At 35.3% G+C, this 27317-nt stretch overlaps 3 protein-coding genes across 4 annotated transcripts in view; 2 read left to right on the top strand and 1 right to left on the bottom strand.

Moving 5' to 3' along the window:
- LOC110102616 (TATA-box-binding protein) overlaps positions 1–921 on the top strand; it is a 7445-nt gene extending 6524 nt beyond the window's left edge. Inside the window, exon 9 of the mRNA XM_020831027.2 lies at positions 520–921. Within this exon, the coding sequence (XP_020686686.1) occupies position 520 (1 nt within the window). The 3' untranslated portion in view covers positions 521–921. The remainder of the gene's footprint in view (positions 1–519) is intronic.
- A 630-nt stretch (positions 922–1551) lies between these two features.
- On the bottom strand, positions 1552–12802 carry LOC110102598 (2-oxoisovalerate dehydrogenase subunit beta 1, mitochondrial). Its single transcript, XM_020831001.2, has 13 exons — positions 12546–12802; positions 10746–10857; positions 10307–10342; positions 10117–10176; positions 4926–4983; positions 4755–4852; positions 4276–4365; positions 4114–4182; positions 3957–4043; positions 2886–2981; positions 2724–2801; positions 1942–2028; positions 1552–1853 (listed from the first exon to the last, which is right to left on the bottom strand). The coding sequence occupies exons 1-13, from the start codon at positions 12707–12709 to the stop codon at positions 1818–1820; spliced, it is 1071 nt and encodes a 356-aa protein (XP_020686660.1). The 5' UTR covers positions 12710–12802; the 3' UTR covers positions 1552–1817.
- An 11553-nt stretch (positions 12803–24355) lies between these two features.
- LOC110102612 (GATA transcription factor 9-like) lies at positions 24356–26179 on the top strand. Of its 2 annotated transcripts, none has more exons than XM_020831019.2 (2): positions 24356–24545; positions 25408–26179. In XM_020831019.2, the coding sequence occupies exons 1-2, from the start codon at positions 24468–24470 to the stop codon at positions 26020–26022; spliced, it is 693 nt and encodes a 230-aa protein (XP_020686678.1). In that variant the 5' UTR covers positions 24356–24467; the 3' UTR covers positions 26023–26179. The 2 variants fall into 2 exon arrangements, with proteins under 2 accessions (XP_020686678.1, XP_020686677.1); XM_020831018.2 differs by having other exon boundaries at positions 24356–24551.
- The last annotated feature ends 1138 nt before the right edge of the window (positions 26180–27317 follow it).

Below are 27317 nucleotides of genomic sequence, written 5' to 3'. Positions count from 1 at the left end.
GAGAGAGAAGGGCTACCAATATTTGATCCGACCCGAAAACTCAACTCGAAAATTTTGGGTTAGGGTCAACCCGCACCCTAAACGGGCCTGTTCGGGTTTAACAATTCGACGTTTCAAAAATCGGGTCAGGTTCGGGTTGACCCTTTAATCCGAAATTGATCCATTTTAACACGAAAACCCATTTTTTTGGGCTGACAACCCGAGATTGACCTGTTTTTTACTCGAAAAGCGGAGATTGATATGTTCTTCAACCCGAAAACTAGTAATTTTTTGTTGGCACCAGGTCATTTAGGTCTTGTTGGGTTGACCCGAATCCGAAGCGAGTCGGGTTCTGGTCTGGAAAATTGACCCGTTTGCAATAACGGGTCGGGTTCGGGTTTTAGTTTCGAATTCAACCCGAACCTGACCCGTGACCCGAAATTGACAACTCTAAGAGAGAGAGAGAGAGAGAGAGAGAGAGAGAGAGACTTTCCTTTTTATAAAGATTGTTCTTACTGGATTCTTTTGATCATCTTTCAGATAGCCCAAGCTCCCTCAAGTGTATATAGTGGAGGATGGTTGCCAAATTGGTGATGGGAGTGGAGAGTTTTTCATTTAGCTGTATGTGATTTTGAGCCTTTTGAGAGAGTATTATCAGCCTTCTCTTGTTAAATTCCCCCAATACTAAAAAAAGGTGCAGGTAAATGCAGTTGACTAGCAAACATCGGCCTCATTTGAAGATCCAAATTTTATCAATAGGCCCTAATAAAACTGCTACTTCAACTTCCAGATTCGTAATTTAATTTTTACTTAATGCAGCCTTGACAATGGATTTTTTTTTTCTTCCTGCAATATGTTCTTGTGCTCCCAACATTGTATGCTATTGAGTAAGACAACAAGCTGATTTTATGAGGAACAAGTGATTCAAGACTTTCATAGAAATGCATCCATCCTAATACCGCAATGTAAGGGTCTGATTGTAAACTTTGAAAAGTTTTAATTTATTTTTTTATTTTTAAAATATGTTTTTCTCTTTTCCAAAACTCATTTTTCAGCTAAAAATATAATAATATTCATATCAAATACTAATTCATGTTCATCAAACTTTATTTATTTTATTTTCAAATAATTTATTTTTTGTGATTAGTGTTATGTCAATATTAACATTGCATCATTCACACTAGAGAATAAAATGAAATAAAATGCGATAATGCATTTGCATTTGGGGTTTGTGTGTGAGGCTCATGCAATTGCAAGAGCCTATTTGCAGTTCGGTTGGAGATGACTTACTTAAGCTTATGAATGCGCTCACACGCATTCCAGAAGGTGCTTCTACTAAGGCTTTGTTCGGGGCGATTTTTTTATTGTTTCATTAAGTAATTTTTTAATAAAAATATTAATTTTTTTATTAAAAAATCGTTTAAAAAAATAGTAAGAAAATCATCTTAAAGGAAGGATAAAATTGTTTAGAGGCCATCCAGACAAATTTAACATGCCAGCTTTTACCTAATGAACATCTTGTGCGCCCTAATGCTTCGAACTTGTAAAGCCATTATCTGTTTAGCAATCAAATAAAATGTGATTTGTCCTCAGCATTTCAAAGAGCGAGGACGTACAATCTGATCTGCAGAAATCACCTTCAAAGTAATTTGAAAAACTAAATAAAAATAGGCAAGTCTGCAGTTAAAAAGCATACAGTAGCTTGTTTTTACATGCGACAAAAAAGAAGAAGCAGAAGAAGAGAGATCTACAGAAACCAGCAAGTTCGCAGCTGGTTTTTCAGACAAACTTGAGCTTTTCATCGCATAGGGTAAAGTAAGAGTGAAGATTGCTTCAATTTAGTAACTTACGGTTTCTTTGATTGCATGTAGAATCTGCAATAGTGTTTACTAAGGTCAGCGATGGCCTTCAATGGAATGAGAAAAGGAGTTTTAATGAAAGAAAAATGAATATGCTGAGGACCTTGTTCTTTGTTGGCATGTAGAATGGCTCATAAACAAGAGGGAAGGGAGTGTCCAGGCCGCATACTCTAGCTACAGGAGCTTCCAACTGCACAGTTACTCGAATAAATAAATTAGATAGGCATTTGATCTGATGGCCCCTTTGCTTAAATAGTAAGTTCATATTTAAACACTCTATTTATGAAAACAAAAGCAATACATTTGAAGGGGCCTGTCCTGGGAGAAATTATTCCGTGCGGAGTCTGAACGAAAAAACGGGAAGTTCTTGTCCGGACTGTGAGTGTACACGCTGTGTACAAACACTGTATATACAGTTTGAACCAAATTATGTACAAAAATTATACTCAATCTACACAGTGTGCACGTACACAAACCGGACGGAAACTTCTCGTCCGCACTCCGCATGAAATAATTTCTCCTGTCCTGGAGTTTAACATTCATCATTATTTCTAAGAACAGCTAAAAAAACGATGGAAACTGGTAAACTTCATCGTTTACTGAATCGGGTTTTCTAGATGGTGTATTTTATCTACAAGAAACCAGATGGGACCATAGAAAAGTTCTTGGTATAAAGTAATCAAGAAGCTAAACTGCTTTAACTATAAGCCAGATCTCCAGGCTCACAGCACAAAAGCTGTGTTTCAGCTTTCTAATTTATTATGGAATATCATTATGCAAAAGCTGAATGAATGAAGGTTTAAAACTCAGATTTCTAACTACATCCAAACAAGTTCTATAACTTCAATGCATTCAAATGAGCCCTCAGATGAGACAGAGACTTACCCTAAGGAAGCAGCGTTCTGCAATAGAAGAAGAGATCTCAGCACCAAAACCTCCTGTAACAGGAGCTTCATGACTGACCTGCCAAGTGTTTTTGGTGGAAACTAGTTTATTTAGGGGTTGTCATAACAAATATACAAACATGAAATGTCTATAGTTTCTTACAATTAGTCTTCCAGTTTTTTTGACTGAAGCTTCCACAGTATCCTTATCCCATGGTATCAAGGTCCGCAGATCTATAAGTTCGCAAGATATTCCATCCTGCAAATTCTTCTCTTATATAACCTTTTCCATGTGATGAAAGGAATCATATTGGTATGTTACAAATTTTTAAAAAGAGTTATTTTTTTCATTTTTCAAGTTCTAGATAAGGCCATGATGCAATATGGGTTATGGTGGAAGTCGAAGGGGGAAGAGATGATCAAAGAGAAGATAACAATAGTAGGAAAAATTATTATGTGCGGCGTCCGGATTTGTCCGGAGACCAATTAAATGAGCCACATCGCCCCAAAAATGTACCGCGCTTGGTACCGAGCGCTTGGTACAGCTCGGTACCGAGCGCGTAACCAGACGGGAGAACCGTCCGGTATCCGCACGGAATAATTGCTCCAATAGTAGAGGCATATTAGAAGAGAGATAATTAAAGAGAACACTGTTTTAATACCATATTAGAAGAGAGGAGAAAGAATGGCTACATCCTTAATTGCCATTTTAGTGCAAGCATGTGTTGATAAGAAAGAGAAAGTATAATAACAGAAAGTACAATAAATAAGAATATCTTGCATAATGAGAAAATATTATAAGAATAAATAATGCAGATTCTTATGATAATAATTAGCATTATATGATGACAAGTAAAAACTCCATCTTTCAAGAAGTGGATCCATATTTTAAGCAGAAAGTAAAAACTATTTGACCTGCTTTCTGCTATACAGATAACCATTTTTGTCAAGACATAAAGATGTTCAATCATGCAGTAAGAGAAAATCTTTATTTTATTATGTCTATTAAAGGAGAGATTATTAGGTGTGGAGTGCGGACGGGGAGAACCGTCGGCACAAGCATTGGGTACCTAACGGTACCCGCACTCAGTACCGCTGGGTACCGAGGTACCCAGTGCTTGTGAGGACGGTGCGCACTCCGCACCTAATAATTATTCCTATTAAAGAGAGAGTTGGTAACAAGTTACATTAGTTAAAAACAAGGCTTTGATGAAAAATTCATAAAAAAACAGACCTTTGCAGCAGAATCGCAAGCTTGTTCCAATACTGAAATTTGAGCTCCCCAACCAACAAGTGTTATGTCACTGCCTTGACGAATCACCTGTGAGAGCTTATACATCAAATCTACAGATGCTTGATTTCAGTCTAACAGACAGAAGGGACATGAAAACCTCAGCTTCAGAGAGGGGCAACATATAGTCCTGCTCAGGAACTTCTTCAACAGACAATCTGTAGAGCCACTGGATCGTAATCACAACAAGGACATTAGGAATCCTAAATAGAAAACAAATAGAAGAGTAGAATGCCAACAAATAGCAACATAAAGCTACCACCTTGGGTTCAAAAAACACAACTGGGTTTGGATCACGAATGCTGGATAGTAAAAGGCCCTTTGCTTGCAGTGGGCTTCGAGGTATCACCACCTGTGAAATTGAACATTTTCAAATCATTACAGTGAATAAACCTCTAAGAAATGTAAGGGCATCTCCAATGGAACAGCACACCCGTTTGTCGTTCTTACGTCGCTCCAACCAAGCCTCAATTTTCTTCGTGGATGAACAGTGCGACGCCAATATTGACGTTGCACTGTTCATCACCCATTTGTTTTTTTATTTTTTATTTTTTTAATTCGAAAATTATATAAAAATGAAGTATGATCAACCTTAAGACATTTTGGTGAATTACTGTATTTTAGAGTGAAAAATGAGTTTTTCGGTTGGAGATGCCCTAATGCATGTAAACATTGCGCAAGGTCCAACTTTTCAACTTCATAGTATATAATTAGTCTGGTCACTTGCTGTTTATGATCAACCTTAAGACCAGGAACATGACAGAAGAAAGCCTCCGGTGATTGTGAATGATAATGGCCCCCATGGCCAACTGCTCCGTATGGACTTCTTATAGTCAAACCTACAGCAACAAATTATCTAATGAACGTCTGCAAGATTAAATAAGTTTATGTAGCAAAATTAAAAGGCATTACCTCCACAGTTGAACTCATTACCACTTCGGTATCTGAACTTAGCTGCTTCATTCACAATCTAGAGAGGCAAAAAATAAGATATTTTCCTTTAAAATGATGTTTGAATAGTAATTACAATTTGTTTGGAAATTTGAGCTAGGAGAATGAGAATTGATCTCGACTGCCTTGGTCTTTTTTTAGCTCACTCGAATGACTCACGAGCCAGCTCATTTATTATGACAAGAGAAAATGGTTATGATTTAAGCAATTATTATAATAAAATGATAAAAAGAATGAGAAATTATACGAATAATTATAAAGAATTGTTTAATATAAAAAAAATTGGGATATAATTTAAAAAAAAATTCAACAACTTTCTTTTTAAATCCTAAATTCTAATATATTTTATATTAATATTTTTTAGACAAGTTGGCTCACGAGCTTACAAGTCCAGTCGGAGCTAGCTCAAGCTTGGCTCACGAGCCATTTATCGAGCCGAGCTCAACTCGGCTCACGAGTCAGCTTGACTCACTTACACCCATAATCCTTACTCTGCAAGCTAGATTTCCTACATACAAAATTTTATCTTATAAAAATATTGGAATTTGAAAAAGGAAACAAAACAAACATTTGACCAATAACCTTAGAAATTTTGAAAGAAAAAAAGAAAGTAGAAATATCCTAGAAAAAGTTTTGTTGTTCTTAACATCATGATCAACATTAAAACTATAGCCTCACCTAGTAGAGAGCAAAAATGTGATACGTTCGGGAGCAGGAATCAACAATCAAGCGCCAGAATTACACAGAAAAATAGCAAATTACAGCAAATGTAGGGGAAATAATGACTATTTTTTTATAATAACTCAACAAGAAACAAAAAATACAATCGACCTACACTTAGAGAGATAGATTGTCTCTCCCAATCAATCTAGACATCGCTAGGAAGCCCTAAAAAAAAAACTACAACAAAAAAATAACTCCAGAAATATAACCCTAATTCAAAATAACATCCCTATTTAATCCCCCCTCTTTCCCTTCAAAACAGCCCTAAATGAACTCCCTTTTCTTTTTTAAATTCCCTCCTTACTTTGAATTCAAATTCCCCCATTAATTCCTTACTTAATTATCCTCCTTGCATAAAGAATGATTGGCTTCATGGGCCCCACAAGGGGGGTCGATTCCCCAGTTGTCCCGCCTCCTATAGCTGGCCCGCCCCTTGGCTGTTGGACCGACTACAAGATTGGTCCTGTTGGACCGATCGTAACATTACTCTCCTCCCAAAAATGCACATTGTCCTCTAGGTGAAAGGTTGAAAATTCTCTTATGATTATCTCATAAGACTCCCAAGTGGCATTATGCTCTTGTAGATCCTTCACTTGATCTACACCTTCTGTGTCCCTGTCCCCCCTGCGTACACTGCTACTTCCATGGGTTCCAACATAACTTCCCTGTCCTCTGTCAAGGTTGGGGGTAGCGATGATGGTGTGTGTTCTCCTATCGTCTTCCTCAGATGTAATACATGAAAGGCTAGGTGCAAGACTGAGGATGGAGGTAGGTTTAGTTGATGGGTAACAGCTCTGACGCGTTCCAAGATCTCATAAGGCCCAAAATATTGTGGGGATAGTTTTTCATTCCTTCTCTTGTCTAATGTTTTATGCATGTAGGGCCTCAATTTTAAGTAAAACATATATGCTGGTTCATAATTTACCTCCCTCTTGTGTTCATCCGCCTTCCTCTTCATGACCTATTGGGCTCTTAGTAAATGCCCTTTGAGCTCAACTAGTATCCTGTATCTCTCCTTCAAGTACTCCTCTACACTGGACACTGGTGTAGTGCTGCCCCCATAATGAATCAAGTGGGGTGGGCCTCTCCAATATAGAAACTGGAAAGGAGTAGTCTTTGCTGCTGAGCGGTACGATGTGTTGTATCAATATTCCGCCCATGCAATCCACCTAGCCTAACTCTTCGGGGCGTTTGATACAAAGCATCTTAAGTAGGCCTCTACACTCTGGTTGACCACTTATGTCTGATCATCTATCAGAGGGTGGTAGGTTGTGCTTTGCTTCAACATCGTTCCTTGTAAACAAAATAGCTCCTTCCAAAAATGACTAAGGAATACTTTGTCTTTGTTTGACACAATGGCTTTTGGAAACCCATGCAAACGTACCACTTCTTGAATGAAAACAATAGTCACTGTGAATGCGATGTAAGGGTGCTTTAGAGCAATGAAATATGCGTACTTGCTCATACGGTCCACTAGTACAAAGATCACTGAAAACCCTTCTGACAATGGTAAACCTTCAATGAAATCCATTGTCACTTCCTCCCACACCATCTTCAGTAGTGCTAAGGGTTGTAGTAACCCTGTTGGCGTCATGACTATGTACTTATGGCTTTGGCATACATCATATTTGGCTACCTGGATCTCAACATCATGACTCATTCCTAAACAAATATAGCTCTTTTGATAGCCAATTGTATGTCTTCTAAACTTCGGAGTGCCTCCTATCGTACTACCCAAGTCCAAGGGAAAGAAATCCTCCACCACCTGAATACCCTATAGGATCATCACCACCCTTTTACATACCCCCGCTCCTCTCTATCTTGCTTGCGCCCATCATCACCCTGCATTCTTTCGTTTTTGCTAACTTCAATTCCAATCGATCCACCATCCAATTTGAGATGAAGTTATGTGTGGCTCTGCTATCCACCAGAACTATCACCGATTGCTCTCCAATTTCTCCCCTTACTTTCATGGTGTGATTTAGAGTAAATCCCACTACAGGGTTCAAAGACAACTCCCCCACATTCAAATGCAACTGCTCTGTCTCCTCTAATACCTCCTCTAACTCATCCCTTCTTTCCTCATCCCCCTCAGAGACCATCAAGACCAGAAGGGCTCGATTCTTACAACTCATCTTGAGTGTAAATCTCTCATCACACCTGAAGCATAGCCCTTTTTCCTGCCGATTTTGCACCTCTGCTTCCGTGAGGTGTTTGAAATTGTCTCCAGGATGAACTCCAATGCTGTTCTCCTTAGGGGATTCCCTCTGAAATGACATAGTCTAGGTCCTCGGTGCCAAGATAGTAGTGGTGTTCCTGTAAGTCCCTCCCATATGGTTGCTCCGGCTGGCCTTCTCCCATTGATGTTTCTCCTCCACCCTTTGTGCTAGCTCCTTGGTCTCTCTCAGCCCTCTAGGCCTCAATACCTTGAGCTCTGCTCGTATGTCCTCCCTAAGCCCCTTCATGAAATTCCCCTCCAATCTTTCCTCAGAGATCCCTTTCAATCTCCCCGACAGCAGCTCAAACTTCTCCCGGTACTCCATAATTGCCCTCCCCGAGTTAGGGCATAGAACTGCTCGTGGAGGTCTCCTTCCCGAATGGCTCAGAAACATTCCAACAAGCACTCCTTAAATTCCCCCATGAGAAGATCAAATATCTCTCCTCCCTCCATTGGATCAGGCTAGGGCTTTCCCTTCCAAACATAGACGTGCCACTATGAGTTTTTACCCTTCTGTCAGTCTATTAACGGCAAAGTAACGTTCCACCTGGTATACCCAACCCTGAGTATCCTCTCCTTCAAAGACATGCATCTTTAGCTTTCTCGATCTCGAATTCAATCCCTAATTGTTTCTTTCAATATTGGTTTCTCCTGTGTAGTGGTGGTGTGATTCTCTCCCATCTTCCCTTGGCAGATGTGGACCCATCTTCCCTTGGCAGATGTGGACCCCAGGCTTCAGCCCAACCCTTGCCTTCTCCGGCCCATCGTCCCTCTTATCTGAATGGTCTCTAAAAAGCTTCGGCTTCCCCTCTCCTTGCTGCCCCTTCTCCTGAATACTTTGATACACCTCCCATCGAAGCTTTTCGGGATGGTTCTTGAGGAAAAGTCATCTCTTCTTCATCATTGTCTTCTTGAAGTCTCTTTCCTTTCGGGTCAGCCATTGGACTAGCTGGTGGAGCCTTCGACTATATCTCGATTAATTTTCACATCATACCTTCCATGCTCTCGAATCGGTTTTCCATAGATGATAGCATTTCTTCCATTCCGTAATATTTTTCCTCAATCACAGCCTTGAGTTGTTCCATCTCTCCTTCCAACGCCCCATTTTCTTTGCAATCATTCATGGATTTAGGTTCCAAATCGCCAAAAACAGCAATGAAGGGTCTTCAATCCGTAAAAAACAGCAAGGGAAAGGAATTCTGCAGTAGATTTCAGCTAGTTGATGACGAATTTTGGTCTAGGACACGGTTCTGATACCAATTTGATACGTCCTGGAGTAGGAATCAGCAATCAAACGCAAAAATTATACAAAAAATAGCTAATTACAGCAGATGCAGGGGAAATAATGACTGATTTTTTATAACAACTCAACAATAAACAAAAGATACAATCGATCTACACTTAAAGTGGTAGATTTTCTCTCAATCAATCTTGACGCCGCTAGAAAGCCCTAAAAAAAAAACTACAGCAGAAAAATAACTCCAAAAAAATAAACCTAATACTAAATAACACCCCTATTTAATCCCCCTCTTTCCCTCCAATACAACCCGAAAAGAACTCCCTTTCCTTAATTAAATTCCTTGCTTACTTTGAATTCAAATTCCCCCCATTAATTCCTTCCTTAATCCTCCTCGCATAATGAATGATTGGCTTCGTGGATCCCACAAGGAGGGCCGATCCCCGAGCTATCCCGCCTCCTGTCGTTGGTCCGCCCCTTGGCTGTTGAGTCGAATGCAGGACAAGTCCTGCTGGATTGGTCGTAACAAATGCAGCCAAATATAGTTCATATCGTAAAAGTAAATTGAGCGTTTAATATAATGCATAAACTCAATGCATAAACTCAAGTTCTGCTAATTTTATTAAATTTTTTCACTTTTAACTTTTTGAAGAAATAATATAATTAACAGAGAAAGGAAAAAATCATGGCAACATTGGTTAATAATGAGGTCACGATGACTATATATTTTAAAGTGTTAGAAATTTTTTTTATTTTTATTTTTTTTATATTACTTAATGTGTTAGAAAACATTTATTTTATATTTTATTATTATTTGAGTTTATCATAATGGGTATTTTCTCCATAAATGAGATCTTAGGGCATACATTTATTCATTGAATAACTTAAAAAAAATAATTATGGATTGCCTTCCATAGCAACTTTCTAGGCAGCATAATTGCAGGCATTCATGGTTTATTCAATGATATACATGCCTGGTCAAAGGCAGGATAGATATAGTCTGCAAATTGGATTTCTGCTATAGCTCGGTTTCCCTGAGAATCAAAGACGAAGGCTGAATGATTAATAGTATATGAAAACTACTACGAAATTTGAATAAAACAAAAAAGAAAAAAAAAGTTTGAAAAACATAAAGCAAGAAAGCATCATTAAGAAAAGAATCACCATTGCCGCCAATCCTATAGCAAATCCTGCAATTCCCTGCATTGTATAACAGGCCAGAATTATAAAAATGAGATGACACTGACAGGAATAAAAGGATAAGAAACTAAACCCATAAATCTATCAATGGAATTTAGTATTGGGCCATTACTAATAAGCACCATATAGCAACATCAACACAATTAGATATATTTGGATAGTGTGCCAAACAATTTTTATCATGAACATTGAGTAAATGCTACAAAATATCATTAAGCAGTCCGTGCTATAATGGTATTTGTTTTTCGGAAAAAAGTAACACGTCGGCAAATCCGTCAGAAATGTTTCGTCGGTAATTCGCCGGAAAAGCCGCCGGAATTTATGACGAATTTATTTCCGCTGGAAATTCTACCGGAAATGAACTGTTTTCCTGTAGTGCACCAATGTTTAATCATTTCTATACCTGTTCACATAGGGGGGTATTGAATACTCTATTTCTACCAAATCTATCAGCTAATCCTGTCGTGCAGCGGAAGACACCACCAAAGCCCACATCCTCGCCAAAGACATAAGCACTACAAAATAGCCAATTATTAGCTAGATAATTTAGCAGCAACAAAATTTGCATCGATTCTATGCTCATCGACGTAAAAGAGAATGGCATCCAGTAAACATATTTGGTTGGAAGTTTGTAATTTAATAAATGATGCCAATTATCCCACATGCAATGGAAAGTCTCAATAGCCTCCCACATTGCACATCTAGGCAGCCAAATGCAATTCTCATTGTGCCACAAACAGAATTATGTTCAACTGTTTCAAATACACCAATATATGATCAATCATAACTTAGTCAATGAGTTCATTAGTTTTACCACTTAAGAAAGAAAAAGCTTAATGTTTACATACTTGGACAATAACTAAGGGAATTATCAACTCATTTCCATTTCGTGCCCATAAATTTATGAGTGCATTCTGATTAAACTAAACAATACTGGTTTGCTCAGTCAATTACAATATTCTTAGTTTATGACAGTAAGATCAGTTCATTCAACAACATCAAGCCTTTGTCCCACAACGTGGGGTCAGCTGCATGAATCCTTTTTCTCCATTGTGTCCTTGGATTCATGTCATGATTATTTAACAGGTTTTATGCTAGCTGTCGACTACCTAAAGCAACCCTCCACTTTTCTCATCCAGGACTTGGGACCTAGCAACGGCAGTGTTAGTAAAATTAGTTCATTCATGTTAAAAAAAAAAGTTTGTGTTGTGCGCAATCAATAAATCTAGTAGATTTGCTTGTAGTATTCCTGTTTGATGATAGCAACGCGAGGAGGAAGGTCATAAAGTATGTATTAGCATGTCATATGTAGATTAAAGAAAACATTTAGTTTGATTGGTTGAATACAAGTAACAGATAGCTAAAATCCAAAGAAAGCACAAAAAACTTCAAGATCATGATTAAGAGCAACCCAACCACCTTAGAAAGAAAGATATGTATTTGTTCAAGAAGGATAGCCTACCTGTTGAAATTGTGCCTAGCTTGAGATAACTTCTAAAAGGTGATTAGCATACGAGCTAGCATTCCAAATGAATTTATGAATGTCATTTTCTTAAATAACAGGAATCAATTATGCCAAGCAGGAGTGGCTTCAAGTTCCACAGTTTTGGTATTGCAAAACACAATCCATGATGCTCATCAACAACAGTTGACATCATATTTACGTAGTAAATGCAACAAATAAAAGTTTGAGCATTTTTAATCATTCACATTTGGCGCCACCAAATTATGATCCATTATATACCAATCCAAAAGAGAGAAAGAGTCACTTCAAGTTTTCTTATTGAAGGTTAACTGCGTTGATGAGATTACATTGAATAAAGAAAGTAGCAACATCCAATTCTCCAATACTTTCAAGAGCATCGAACCCCAAAACTTCTAAATTTTAATTCATAAAAAAAAAAAAAATCATAGTAAACTTCTAAAATATAAGAAATTCATCTCTTACAATAAAAAGTTGAGCAAACAAGCACCAAAAGCATTCTACAATTTCAGTATAGTCAAATTAGCAAATCCAATAGCCCAGAAAACGGTAAAAACTCCATTTCTACCCAAAAGTCGCGTTTTTTAGTACTAAGCAAAAGCAAGTGCCATTTTTTCCTCAAAGCAAGAAAGCACGACGAAACTGGAATCAAAACAGCATGGACTGTAAACACAAAAGAAAAAAAAAAAATCCCCCCTTTTTTTTTAAGTAGACTCTTACCGGGGGTCGGTTTCGAGAGCGATGTGCAGAGCCTGGTTGATGGCAGAGAAGAGATTGATTGGCTTCCCCTCTCTCGTCGATTTCTCCACCTCAAAGGACGTTGATAAGCTCCTTGTCGCGGCCACTAACCCTCTGCTTATTCCCCTCCTCAGAACCATCGCCATTCTAGATCAATTTCACAGGTCAACTGGAATTAGAGAGGGAAAGCGACAAAGGGCGAACTCTGCCAGATTATGTTATAAACTTCATTCTGCAAGTAATCACAACCAAGTAACCTGGGAGGATAAGAGCAAGCTTCTTCGATCATTCAGCAAACCGAAGAAGAGCTGCTCCAGATGGAATTTAACGGTCATGATGTAACCCATTATAGTCTCGCTGTTTAGGCATATAGAGCAAAATTTTATAATGCTCATTTTAATTTAATATTATCCATTTGTTAATCGATGGGATGAAATCACGGTAAAGAACCCATAATTTGTAAAGAATTGGACAAGTTTTTAAACTAAACCTAATATTATTTTAATTTATTTGATTCGGCGTTTGAAAGAAAAAAATTAACTCTAGTTAAAGTCGCTCGTTAAATAGGCGACTGACTTCTTTTTATGTAAGTTTGTATGTACAATCATTAATTTAACTGTTTTGATAAAAAAAAATTTAGTGTCTAATCACATCAGCTTATTTCTTTCTTTAATGTTGTATGTAATTAATGCTATACACATTAGGATATCTTAAGTCATTGTTGATGTCATTGAATGCTGAATTACTTGTGAAAAGATTTTTTTTCAAAAATATGAGTTGAGGTGAGAAGTTGTGTTATTCCATCAACAAGTCTTATATATGTCATCTTTTTTTAATTTTGTCATTTTCATTACTTTGTTCAATGTTATTTCATTCATTTGGTTATAAATATGTTGTGTAAAGCCCTCCTTAAGAGCTAGAAGGAAGCTACTGAAGAAGATATGTTGGAGTTGCTTTGATCAGGTGATTCCTCTGCATTACTTAATCTTTGAAGTTTGATATTTTTCTGTTTGTAATGAATTGGCCCATTATGGAAAAAATTAAAAAAATTCCAACCAAAGATTTACCAGAGAATGAAATCAGATGATTGCACCAATATATGGGAAGATGCCCAAATATTCCTTTTGAGATAAAAGAAAAAAAAATGAAATATATAGATGTTGCATGCATGAGTGGACAATATATCATTATTATATGCTTATGAGTATGCACAAAGACTTGATCAAAATCAATGTGTATAGAAGGAATAGTTTCCTGAATAGTCAAGGTTTGATAAATTTAGATAAGATGTTCTACACACACAATCGTCATTTTGTTGACCAACAAGTCCTCCAAATGCATAACGACCATATCATTCTTTGTCATTCTTGGTTGGCACAAGAGAATGAATTTATTGTTCATTCTTATGAAAATCAGATAAAGGAGATTTGTAATGTAGGTACAAGCAAAAATATTTTTGATGTAACTGGCTGGCAAGATTTGCAGCACGAGGGTGAGTTTTGTTTTAAATATTGTCCTACACAAAGCCAACTTCAAGCATGTTTGCACAAGTTTATTAAGTGAGAATATAACTTTACGGTGTACGTGAACAAATTAACTCTCTAATATGATTCCTCCAAACTACCAAATACAGCTTAATAGCCTTGCGCCTAGCATTTCAAGCCTTCATGTATGATTCCTTGATATTGAATTTAGTTTCTATTATGCCAATGATTTCTCTTGGCTTTAAGTCTGTCTGCTAGTGTTCCAAATGCATAACCATCAGCTATGACGTGAAGGAGAATGAACTAACTTATAAATTGTGAATTGCACTCAAAGTGACCAACATCAAGAATAGGACTACTACACTCATGTTGATGCTTCACAGAAGATATTTTCCAGGTGTCCCCTAAATGTTTACTTAGCCCAACATGCAAACACCACAAATAAGGATTCACCATGCTTTCATGCTTTACACATGTTATTGTAAACTTATGCTTGTTCGATGCAAGTACTACATATTGAACATAATTTTGTATAGACCAACCTTATATAGTGAATTGTAGGTCCGATTTGCATGTAGAACACATCCCATTGCTCAATTCTGATAGAATTGAAATTCTTCTTCAACTTGATTCCCACCACTATCACTGTCAAATACAATTTCCTCATCCCATTATCGAGTTGCATGTTTTAACATAGTCATTATTGGCAACCATTATTTCTTTAGGAGGAAAAAGTCATAGAGCAATAATTTCAGATCATAGTAGTTATCTCCTCATAAACATCTACACCTACTTCATTTAAATCAGGTAGTATGTCATCAGAATCCTCACAACCCTGCTCATTGGATCTAATGCTTATTGTTTCATAACCAACATCAATAATATAAATGGACAGAGTCAAAGGTCCCGAAGCGTCATGCCAACAATGATTTTGCATGTGACTACATTAAAAAAAAAAAAAACTAAATTTTACATTTTTACTTACAAATTGATAGATAGCTAAAATTCTTAAACTTACTAATATGTTGAATATGATACTTATTGCGCACATAGATAATCAATTATTTGAAACCTTGAAATATTGTCATTAACTTCGACCCTTTCCTCCATGCTCAATGACTATGTATTTGAGATGTTAGATTTCTGTATTAATTACTGGCACACTCAGTTCTTCAACTTTCACATACAATATAAGAAATTCTATAGTTGCTTGACATAACACAACTTTGCACATGTCATCATCCTCAACATGTGATGCGAAAAGGATTTTCTTATGATTATGCACAAATACTTAATTTCAATTGGATTTAAATATACCTTTCCCATTATGTAAATCAAAATCAGGCAACGTTAATGGCTCTCCCTCCTCTGGAAGCCGCCGTCAAGGAAAGTAACGACGATCGTCTTCAACACCTAAAACTCTTTATATGTCACATTGGATTTTTTTTTAAAAAAGGAAAAATATTAATATAATTAATAAATGTTAGTTTATCTGAATACTAATAACTATACATAACAACAGCTAAATTTAAGTGATTCTATGTTTAAAAAAGGGAGAGAAAATATTTTCACTAAGTAAAATATAAATAGGTAAATTGTAGAAATATATAAAGTAGCAAACCTCTTAACAAGTTATGCTAAATTTAATTGCTTCTTAAAAAAAATAGATTACATAAATGTAAGTTTTTTCTTAATATAAAGCTAATGTAAGTGCTGTTTTAAATTCCGATAAAATAAAAATATATATTAAAATAAAATATACAAATATGAAAATTGACAAATATATTAAAATAAAAATATATTAGCTAAACGCAAACCTCTTTATAGATATATTAAAATAAATATATCTAAATATATACAACTTGAGCTAAATATAAGTGCTTTCTAAAATTTAATATTTCACTAAAAAATTCACATACAAAAAGATCATTAATTATAATTCATTATAACTAAGTGCTCGCTCATATTTCTGCATTAGCAAACCTCATACAAACAACTTTGGGCGACGAATTCAAAAAGCACTTTAATTCAACCCCACATCTTCATCAAACACAAATAAGATTTTAGAAAAAAAAAATTACAAAAACACCATAGCAAAACAAAGAAAATATACCACTACTAAGTCACACTAATGTTTCTACATAGCATTAACTAAAAAAAATTAAAATAAAATAAAAAAATGAAACCCAAAAAACTTACCTTCAATTGTCGGACCTCTCGGCAGATCTACAAATCTCGAACGAAGAAGCGTGAATGGGGAGTAGTTGGATGGGCGTGTAGGGAGAAAAAAAAATCTTTAAAATGCTAACTATGGCAAGTCACTGGTTTAACGGGTGACTTGGCCATTGCCATGCCAGCGATCTAGTCAGTAGTCGTTAAATTTCTTTTTTCAAATGCCAAATCAATAAATTAAATTAATATTTGGTTTAGTTTAAAAATTTGTCCTAAATAATTTAAATGTTTTGAGAGTTCAATTAGTTTATGGGCCATTGGGATTATTGTTATTTATATTTTGATAAAAGATAAAAATATATATATTTAGTGGCTTAAAAATATAATATTTTTATTTATTTTATTAAAGATCACAATAGTTAATTCATTTTGTGATTTGAAAGAGGGCAGTAGCGTCAAAGATGTTGTTAGATCATCAATGAAATACACTTTTCTTATTTCTTACTACTTTTCTTTTCTGATTGAAACTCAATTTTTATTTGGCTACTGTTTTTCATTGTTTTCAGGATGTTGCTTTCTACAACAACTTACAAAAAATTATTTTCTTTATGAGAGGCTTATAATCACTTTGTTCACATGTACAGGGTGGCAACACTGTTCTTTGGGGCAAATTATTGCATCCGGTGTCCAGATTCATCCGGACACCAATCCGGTGTTGCCACGTCACCAAAATATACTGGGACCCAATGTATTTGGGTGATATGACGTCACCGGATTGGATGTCCGGACATCCGACGACCGGACGTAATAATTCGCCATTCTTTGAAGGCCTGCATGTTTGGTTGTCTTCCCATAGCTATTATTATTATTATTATTATTATTATTATTTTATGATTATTGCAATTAAGCAATATACCATATAAATTCCTAAATAAATAATAGAATACTTATCGATTTTTTCCTTATATATACTCATAGTAAAATGGTTCACATTGATGTTACATGATTGGAATTTCTTATGTTTAATGGATTACAATTTCCATTTAAGATAAGAAGTTTTATAACTCAAACTAATTGCACCTAAGGGCTAGAAAAATGTTGAAGAATAAACTAACAACTTAGTATGACATCCAATATTTGCAAAAAAGATTAAGACTTTATTTGGGGCAGCTTTTTTATTGCTTTTGAAGGCAAATTTTTAGTACAAATTTTTATTGAATTAGATATTCTTTAACTAAAAAATTGCTTGAAATGCTATAAAAAAGCTATCACAAATGAAGCATAAGTAAAAAAAGGGAGATTTATGCATGTATCACTGAGAATTTTCTTATTTATAAAATTGGATAAATTTCAAAATATTCCTCTGATTGTTTATATATAGCTCACGTAGTCGTAGAGCACTACGTTGTTCTAATTTAATCCATCAACTATCTAACATTGATTCAAAATGATTCTATTAGAATTAAATTAAGATTATATTTTTATAGTCAATAGACTAAATTGAGATCAATTTTATATCTTATTTACAGGAGGAGGGATCATTTTTGGATCAATTTTGTGCAGTTAAGATATTAAATTGAAGTAATTTTATATGGTGCAAATACATTTATTTCACTTTGATCCAATCTTAAATGCTTGCTTACATGTTTGGTAATTTGCGATACCCTACTCTTGTCAATAGAAGTGTATTTTGGGCATTCTCACCCACTTTTGACCCCACCTTTCTTAATATAGGCTAGATCTAATACATTTACTTTCCTCATAGAGCCATCAGAAGGCCAACGCTTTATGCAGCCCAACCGTTTAAAGTGACTCTCTCGAATCTTAAGGCCGGTGGTTTGAGATTACTATTATTTTTTTGGGATTTTTACATACATAACAATTAAAACTATTGTTATTACGTATCTAACACCTAAACTACCATATTTACTTATATTTAGGTGGTATATAAGTAAATATGATAGTTTAGGTGTTAGATATGTAATAACAATGGTTTTAGATGTTATGTATGTAAAAATCCCTAATTTTTTATTTGTTTTATTTTTATTTTTTTATAATTTAATATCAAATAAAGATATATTTCATATTCTTTTACATTTATTAGTTTCAAAAATAAAAATAGAAGTGGATAGATTAACAACTATGACTAGTTGGTAATCTCAATGTTAGGGGGCAATAAAGTGTGTGGGAAACCATGAACCATAGTTGTTTGGTTGCAACATTCCAAGTAGTCATGCAGGCGCGCAAGTACTCATCACCCATTTGGCTCAGGGCCACATAGAACCTTGCACTTGATGAGTTGGTTCCCTCCTCCCAACTCCCTTGATGTTGCTAGTGTTATTGTGATGAAGATTGTCTTGCAGAAGTTTCCCTCTGATGTAAGCTTTAGTGAACATCAATGGCATTGAATACTTTTCAAAGCCTCAAATCTTCACAGTATGCCTCTTGCATGACTCTCAGCAACATTTATGACAAAATTTTCAATATTTAGGATATCCTACAACTTATATTAGGCATTCGCACAGACTAATTAATCCTGCCTAGAAACTATTCTTTGCGGATACCGGATGCAAAACGTTGTCTGGAGACCAACCAGAATGTACGACTTCAGCAGTATCGAGCCGCGGTACCGAGCAATACCGAGCAAGGGTGACGTGGTGCATTCTGGTTGATCTTCGGATGACGTTCGACGTCCACACAGAATAATTAATACTGCCCATGCCAAATAGTAAACTAGTGATTGAGTATTTAAGTCCACAATAACAATGTGCACTTTCCTCCTGTTACCCCTTAGCACACAACAAGATGATGATTTACTGCCTCCTCTTAAATGTTGGGTCAGGCCCTTGCCTCTTCTCTACCTCACAAATGCATTGACACCATATAATCACCATTATCACCATATCCTATTAGCTAGCCATCATTATAAACCTACGAATCACTGAATTACAGCATTATTTTCAGCTGTAAAGCCTCATCATTTGGTCATTCAAGGGCTACTAATCCTAATCTATCTAATTTCCCACAAGCTTCCAAATATTTTTTAAGCAATCAACGCTGTCAAATGCCACTCAATGATTATCTTGCATCTTTCACCTTTGACATTCAATTGGTGATTCCATTAAAAATGCACTCTTTTGATCTGACAGAAGAATTTCCAACATGTTTCTCACATAAGATCAAAATGCCCACATGAGTACCATTTTCTTCTTTTCGAGAAAAGCTATATAAACTGTTGGAGTTGCCTTAAATTTGGCTCGATCCTTATTTGTTCATGTCCTTGTGCATCGGGTGTCCAAGGGGGCGGCACCCACTTGCGGGATTCGACCTAACTTTGCCATTTTGATTGTAAGGGTATTTTTGGCATTCTGCTTATTTTTCAGTGCCTTAATTTTGTCCTATAAATATACTGTAAAGGGCTTATGGTTGGTGCCGGTTTTTGTACTTCACCTTTTGTTTTCTCCATTGTGCAGCTATCCTTTCACCTCCCTGATGATTTTTCCCTTTTTTTTTTGTTTTTCATGTAAATCTTCTATGTTCATTTGTGTTTCATAAATTATGATTTATTATTTATTTTTGTATTTGGTTATATTTTTTGTTTGCCCTAGAAGTGGATGCACGTCTATGGGCCAAACTACTAGAAATCTCTCTTTCACATTACCTAAATACATCTAATTTTTTCTTACTTACATCAAAATTAAATATCTAAAATGAAATTAATTCCTTCAAATCTTAAGTAGCCTATGCTTTTAAAAGTCATTCAAATTTGTGCTGACCCCACAAAAGACTATGATATGCTTGCCATAGCTTTGACATTAGCAGCTTTGAGGATGCTGAAAATGAGGAAAGAGGTCCCCTCATGAATGATGGCTTCCCCTATCCAGTTGTTTAAATTGACCATTCTGTCCATTTCAGGGCCCTTTTATTACATTTTGGATATCAAATACTTCATTATTTGCTAAGCTTCCATCAATGGATACTAACATCTTGTATTGTACTGAGAAAAATGTTTAATAAGCTTCCAACAAATGAACTTTTCCTTCTCTGCAGTTACTCAATAGCCCTTGAATTTGAGTTTCATCTCTTTAAGCTTGATCAGACTAAACCTATCTAGTCTAAGGTTTCGTTTGGATAGTTTTTTTACTGTGTTTCTACAGTGATTTTTTAGAACAAATTTCTTTTGAAATAAGCAAAAAAATAGTGATCCTAAGCTGTCCCAAACAAAGCCTAAGAGATTCGGTTGAGTTCTATGTAATTAATATTTAAACATCAGTTTATAGAACACTGGCAGTAGTTAACATAAACATGTCTAAAGTCATCCTACTTACTGTAAACTAGCTTTTGTAGCCATGTTGATCGCATTGACTTCTCTTTTCAAAGAAATATACTTTTAGCAAATGGAAATGCTAAATTCAAGGGAGTCTTGCCTTTACCTGCATAAAAGTACAGCTATGTGCGAAATTTCTCCAAATTTAAGGTGGTACATCTCTTAGCTGTTTATCATGATTAGGATGGGATGGCAATTGATGAAATAGTTCAGATAATCTGTAATTTTTGTGGGTGCCAAATGTTGGATCCAAGTTTATCTGTGGGTAATATCAGACTGTATTAGCAGACGAGCTATAGGAGAGGAGAGGGGACAGGACTGTAGGAAATAGTTTACTAGCTTAAATATCTGTAATGTAAGCGGTCAAAGATACAAAAGATCTAAAATATTCTTTTTCACTCTTTATTTATAGAGATCTAAAGGCTACAAAAAATATTACATATATAAAAATAATTAAATGCACATAAGATAATGACTACCCATCTAGACTTCCCTAGACAAATGTCCCATCTTGATTGGCTTGGAGGATGACTGCTCCTCTTAATGTCATCCTCCTCTTAATCACCATTTCTCTGCCTTTAGACATGTTATGTAGTGTCGAGTACTTAAGGGTGAGTAGGTGTGGGCAAATCTGCTAGTAAGTGCTGATTCGAGAGGGTCGTGGTTGGTAATGTCTTGACGACAGTGGCGAGTTGAGGTGGAGCTCCAAGTAGTCTATTAGTAGGAGGTGAGTGCGTTTAGGTTGCAGAAATGATGTGCTATGTGGTCATATAACTGTTTTGGGTGAATTGAAACTCTCTCAGATGAATGTTTTCCTGTAGAGAAGGATCCCAGAGTGGGCATAGTTGGTGGCACTTCGTGACAGACAGTGGAGAGTAGCCATCCCTTGGTGGAGGGCGAATGACAAATAACCCATGAGGACCCTTGATTGCCCTTGTGAGAAGCGATCCCCTTCGAAGTGTTCGACTAAGTTGTGCCTTATAATCCTTGAGTGAGCTCCCTTGTGGGACCACAAGTTACAAGTTCATTTGTTATGACCCACTGGCTACCTATTAAATACCCAACTATTAAGTTTGTGAAGTTTAATTTGCCCATTTTCAATAATTAATTTAATTGATAAAAATATTTGAATTTTATTATCAAAATCCTGAATTTAAATCTATAAAACCTCTAATTTCCACTACAGTTTCATGGCTATTATAATTCAAGGCTTTGAAGAGGAATCTGCCTAGAGAAGTGGTGCCGTGAAAGAAACCTCGCCCTGATACAGTGCTGCTGACTATTTAGATGTAATAAGAGAAAGAGGTTAAAGAGATCAGTTCAATTTCTACTTTTGTAAAAGAAAAGGAATTCCTATTGGGCATCTTCCATTAATTTCGATTACTATTGTAAATTGTAAAAGAAAACTGTTTTTATTTTGTTTTTTTTATTTAAAAAAAGTTATTTTTAAAAATATTTAAATTTTTTTTAGGTATTTTAAAATATTTCCACTTTTTTAAAAATAAAAATCACCATGAGCCTTCATCTGCATAGATAAGCTACATAAATTCTTTTTCTCAATTGTGTTTTATTAAGAGTTATATTCTTATTTAAATTTAATAAAAAACTCATTTTTAATACTTTCTAACAAAGGTTTTATTTGGGACAGCTTTTTTAATGCTTCTTAAAACAATTTTTTAGTTTTAAAAAACTGATTTAAAAAGCAATAATAAAATTGTCTCAAACGAAGCCTAAGTCTTTTTAGGTATATCTCTATCTTTCTTAATATAAGCACACATTATACAGTATTTAATAAAAATTAAAATAAAAATAATACTTATTTAGGATGTCAAATATATTTTTATTTTATATTATAAATTGAACAAAATTAAGAAAAATACAAATAAACCCTAAGGTTTTCAATCCAATAGAGATCCATTCCCATTTATCCGTTTTTTTTAATTATTTAGCTTTCCCTCAATAGAAACATTGGAAAGCCAATCTTGTAAATAGTTTATTGCCCAAATCTTCTTTGTGTTGTAAACCCTAATTAATATCTTAGAATAAAAATTTAAATAATATGAGAAAATAACATTTCCTAAGATTTCACTTAAGAAATTAATTTTTTTTTTTTTTGAAAAATTTTATCATCTCCATTATAGTAGAAGCTAAAACAGTATATACATGAAGTAGTTATGATCAATTAGAAAAATATATAAATAATTTGTTGATGATTTGAATTCGATAGCAAGCTACTTCGTAATATTTGTGGTGCTAAAATCACTTTCCCAACAGTAGCTACTTGATTATTAATGGTTTATGATAGAAAATATTTGAGTTCACAAATAACCCTAAGAGAAATACTTGAGTTCGCAAGCAAAACTAACATAAATTGGTGAAAACAACGGGAAATCTTTCTGATTTTAGAGAGACATCAGCAAGATGAAGCAAAAAACTTCAAAAAAACTGGAAAGAAACACAAGGAAACTTCTTCTATTCAATTCACGAACAAGAAAAGCAACACAAGATACAAGTTTCTTCGATTCGAGAGAAAGAAACAACTCTCCAAATCTCTAGCAACGCCTAGAGCCCAAGAAGAACAAACCTTAGATCTCAAATCTCTTTCAAATTCAAGATGAAAAGTTAAAATCTAACAAAAAAGGCTAATTAAAGCCAAAGGACTCTTACAAAAAGACTAAACTGCCTTTAATTCAAACTTTCCCTTCTAAATAGCAATTACATTAAGCAATTGGGCCCACTAGGGCATCCGCCCCCTCCCCTTGGTTCCGCCCCCCACCTAGCCTGGGCTGCCTACTGTAGCAGAGAACCGGTCCAAATTGGATCAGTTCAACCGGCCCCTCCTGGGCCGGCCTAACAGTTTTTTGTACGATATTTGAACATCTAAAGATTGGTCTTTTTTTTTAGTTTAGTTTTGTTTTTACTTGTGTATATTTCCTATTTGGTAGTAAACCATTTGACCATTATCAAAGGAGCAATCAATACTTAAAATTTCTGTAGCACAGTGCTCTCAAATGAGTTCATAACTGGAACAATACCAAAGAGAATCTGAGAAAATAATCACCAATCCTGCTCTAAGGACAAATTTGCTCACACTGTTCAGTTGGGTGCTTATTCTACTTAGCTCTTTTGTGGAAAGAATATCATCAGAAGCCGATAGAAGAGGCAACTAACTCTCTCTGTTTATAACACAAATTTGGCATTGGTTTTTCTTAGGAAAAGAAAGAGAAATGTGACACTCTCCCAAAAAAACAATTTGCACAAAAACACATAGAAAATCATAAAACTCTGATAAATTTGACTAGTCTATTAATGAAAGAAAAACGAATAAAGGACTGAGTTAGGAGCTTCGAAAAAATGTCAGAAACCCCTTTGCAGAAATGAGGAAAGTTCATTATGGTGTCATCAACAGTTTTGGATATTTTGGAAGTAAGAACATGTGTTGTACATGTAGCTGAATTTAATCATAGTTCAAGAACAGTAACTGCAGCAGGAATCTTGAGATTTGTGCAATTATTGTTATTTGATGTAAAAATTAATTTTTTTTATTGTGATTGTTGAGGTAAGATTGTACACATAAATTTCTTTCTGAATTTTCCAAATTTTATAATGCAGTTTACTCTTATCTGATCCAGGTGGTCCAAACTTCCTTGTTAATGCGTTTTTACTGTGTAGTATTTTTTTCTGGAGTGAGAAAGAGAGAATAGGGAGGGAAGGATTTTTGAGTGTGTGGGTTCTCTACCGACAAAAGAATGCGGAGGGAAGAAAAGAAAAGGCAAATAGGACAATCACTATAAAAATATCAGAGAGGAGGTCCCATAAAAACCCCACCTTTATTTATCTTCTCTTGCTCTGTTCTACTGTGTCCATTTCTCTACCTCGGCGTCTCTTCATTTTCCAACATCTGAATTGAGTTCTTTAGCGATGGATTCCTTCTCAAATGCTTCGGTTTCTGCCTGCCTTCAGAAGAGCTACCACTCCGAGATTTCTCCTAATGAACCTGTAATGGTTAGCTCCTTGTTTAAAGTATAGAAGTTTTGAATGCTTCCATTTTCTATGGAGAAACAGAAAATTTTCATCATAATTTCTGAGGCTGGTGTAGATTTCTAGTAGCTTGGTCATTTACTTTTCTCTAAGTTTCCAATTCAAGATGTTTTTTTTTTTCTTCAGCATTCTGCAAATTTATTTTTGTAAATTTCAAATTAGTTTGGTTTACTTTTCCATATTTTTGGAGGGAATTTGAACCTTCGCCTTTTGTTTAGAGGTAGAAGATAATAACATTGAGCTTGACAAGCAATTTCCTCTTTTTCCTGTAGTAACTCATGCAATTTTTTTATCTTGAGTGATTTTTTCCCATCTTTTATGTCTGATATCTTTTAATCTTATCAAAATTTGTTCAGTTTATATGAATTTTGTTTCTTTCTACTTTCTTTCTGAGAAATTTTCAAAATTTCAACTAAATGTGGTTTTGTTTTCCATTATTGTGGGGAATTGAAGAGTTGGCTATTTCTTTGAAAGGCAGATGATAATACCATTAGAACAGAACAAGCATTTCACCCATTTTTTTAAAGCGAATCCTTTAGTTTTTCAGCTTGAATTACTTTATTCCCATCTTCATCTCTGAATAACTTTTTACCAGTCTGCAGTTTCTGCCTCATAACTTTACTTCTACCTCAAGAAATGCTTCTGATCCTGTTGCTTTAAACGAATGCCCCAGCATTTCCTTCTTACTCCACATCTTTAAATTTTCACAATTCCCTCAAATTGACATATTTTCCTCTTCTTCTTCTTCATCTACTCCATTTCTAAAGCCATGATTCTAAGTTCTTCACCTGAAAACTCCTCTCATCTTCTTTTCATGCAGGAACAAGAAGAAAATGACGATGTGAGCCTAGAATGGCTATCTATCTTCATGGAAGATTGCCTCTCTGGAAACACAACCTTCTCCATCCCACAAAACCAAACTCCTTCAACCAATCCACCACCACCTCCAACCCTAAAGCTTAAATCCTCATCCTCCTCATCTAATGACATGAAATTCTCAACAAAGACCAAAACCAAAAGAAGAAAGCTGACACTTTTCGAGGAGGAAAACACTCCCCTTCTCCCTCAAGCCTACTGGCTCGCAGAAAGTGAGCTCCTTCTTCCAAAAAAGGATTTTGATGAGAACCCTAAAGCAAAAACCATTGAAGAAGAAGTTGGAGCACAAGAACAAGTGGGGAAAGATCAAGGACAAGTTCAGCCAAGGAAATGTACTCATTGCCTCTCACAGAAGACTCCTCAGTGGAGGGCAGGTCCATTGGGGCCCAAAACTCTCTGCAATGCATGTGGTGTGAGGTTCAAGTCTGGCAGACTATTGCCAGAGTATAGGCCTGCAAAGAGCCCAACTTTTGTGAGCTACAAGCATTCAAATTCACACAAGAAGGTCATGGAGATGAGGATGGCCATACCTTCTAATCAGTTTGGGTTAGAAGATTAGAAATGTACAAATTTAATATTAGAGTGTGATTCTATCTTCCATTGTAGTCTTTTTTAATTATCTTGAACGTTCATTTGTTTTGGTTGCTTATGGACAAATGCTCCTCAATGGTCTATCTTTTCATTTTTATTACATGCAATGCAATGCTTTCTATCTAGTGAGAATTCCCCATTCTAAGGAATTGGATTTTCTTGTTTATGAGTGTCGTTGTTGTTTCTTTTGTCATTTAGGGTTTAGGGTGTCCATGCCATCATGGCAGTGCTTCTTATATATATTTAAAACAAATTTAGATTTTGTTTGAGAGAGCTTTTTTATTGCTTTTTAAAACGGAGTTTTAGTACTAAAACTTCATTTTCAAAAGCAATTAAGAAGCTGCCCCAAACGAAACCTTAATAATTTTTTAAATATTTTGTATGACAAACAAAGTTTAGTGATGATGACTAATGCTTCATTTGAGACGGCTTTCTTATTGCTTCTTAAAGCAACTTTTTTATTAAAATATTAAAACTTTTGTGCAAGAAAGCTGCTTTAAGAAGCAGTTAGAAAATCATCCCAAATGAAACCTAAGTTATCATAAAACTATTAAAGTAGTATTGTATGTACTCAGTCTTTATATATTAGAAACAGCTCTAATAGCTGGCATCATATAAAGCATGGAGATGATCCATAAGCTTACATAAAAGGCTATTATATACATATTTCTAAGCCAAAGTAGAAATATCTCTTTGTTCACCCACAAGTAATTGATTAATCAAATATTTAATGCATTTTCATCTATTTATAGTCATCATCTGTCTCAATTTGACTTTGTGCCTGATTGATTGTTAGAGCTTCAGTTGAATTGCCGACATATCTCCACAAAAACTGATCTAGATTTTACTCATTCTGTATTCAAAATTATTTATATAATTAGAGCTATAATCGCCTCTACACCATAGAGCCAAATATTTCATCATAGACTTGACTCCAGTTCTGCTTTCACTCACTTTTATAAGAAATAATTCAGAACAAGGTTGAATAGCTCATTTGCAGATGCGTTTCTTCTGAACAGATGTCAGTAACTGGACTGTTGAGATGAACTAAGAGTGGATTACTCAGTTTTTTTAAAACTTGAAAGAGAGGGAGAAGAGGTTTGTTGAGCTGTGAAGCCTACCTTTATCCTACAAGGTATAATTTTTATTAAAACCAAACAAATGGCAGCATGTATTTTGTTCATGATCCATTAGCACAGAAATTATTATGTGCGGATGTCAAACGTAGTTTTACATCCGAAGATGAATAAGGTGTAGTCATAT

Source organism: Dendrobium catenatum, unplaced genomic scaffold, assembly GCF_001605985.2.
Source record: "Dendrobium catenatum unplaced genomic scaffold, ASM160598v2 fragScaff_scaffold_637, whole genome shotgun sequence".
Lineage (NCBI taxonomy): Eukaryota > Viridiplantae > Streptophyta > Magnoliopsida > Asparagales > Orchidaceae > Dendrobium > Dendrobium catenatum.
The sequence above is the reverse complement of the archived record's forward strand: the minus strand, read 5'-3'. Positions and strand labels throughout refer to the sequence as shown.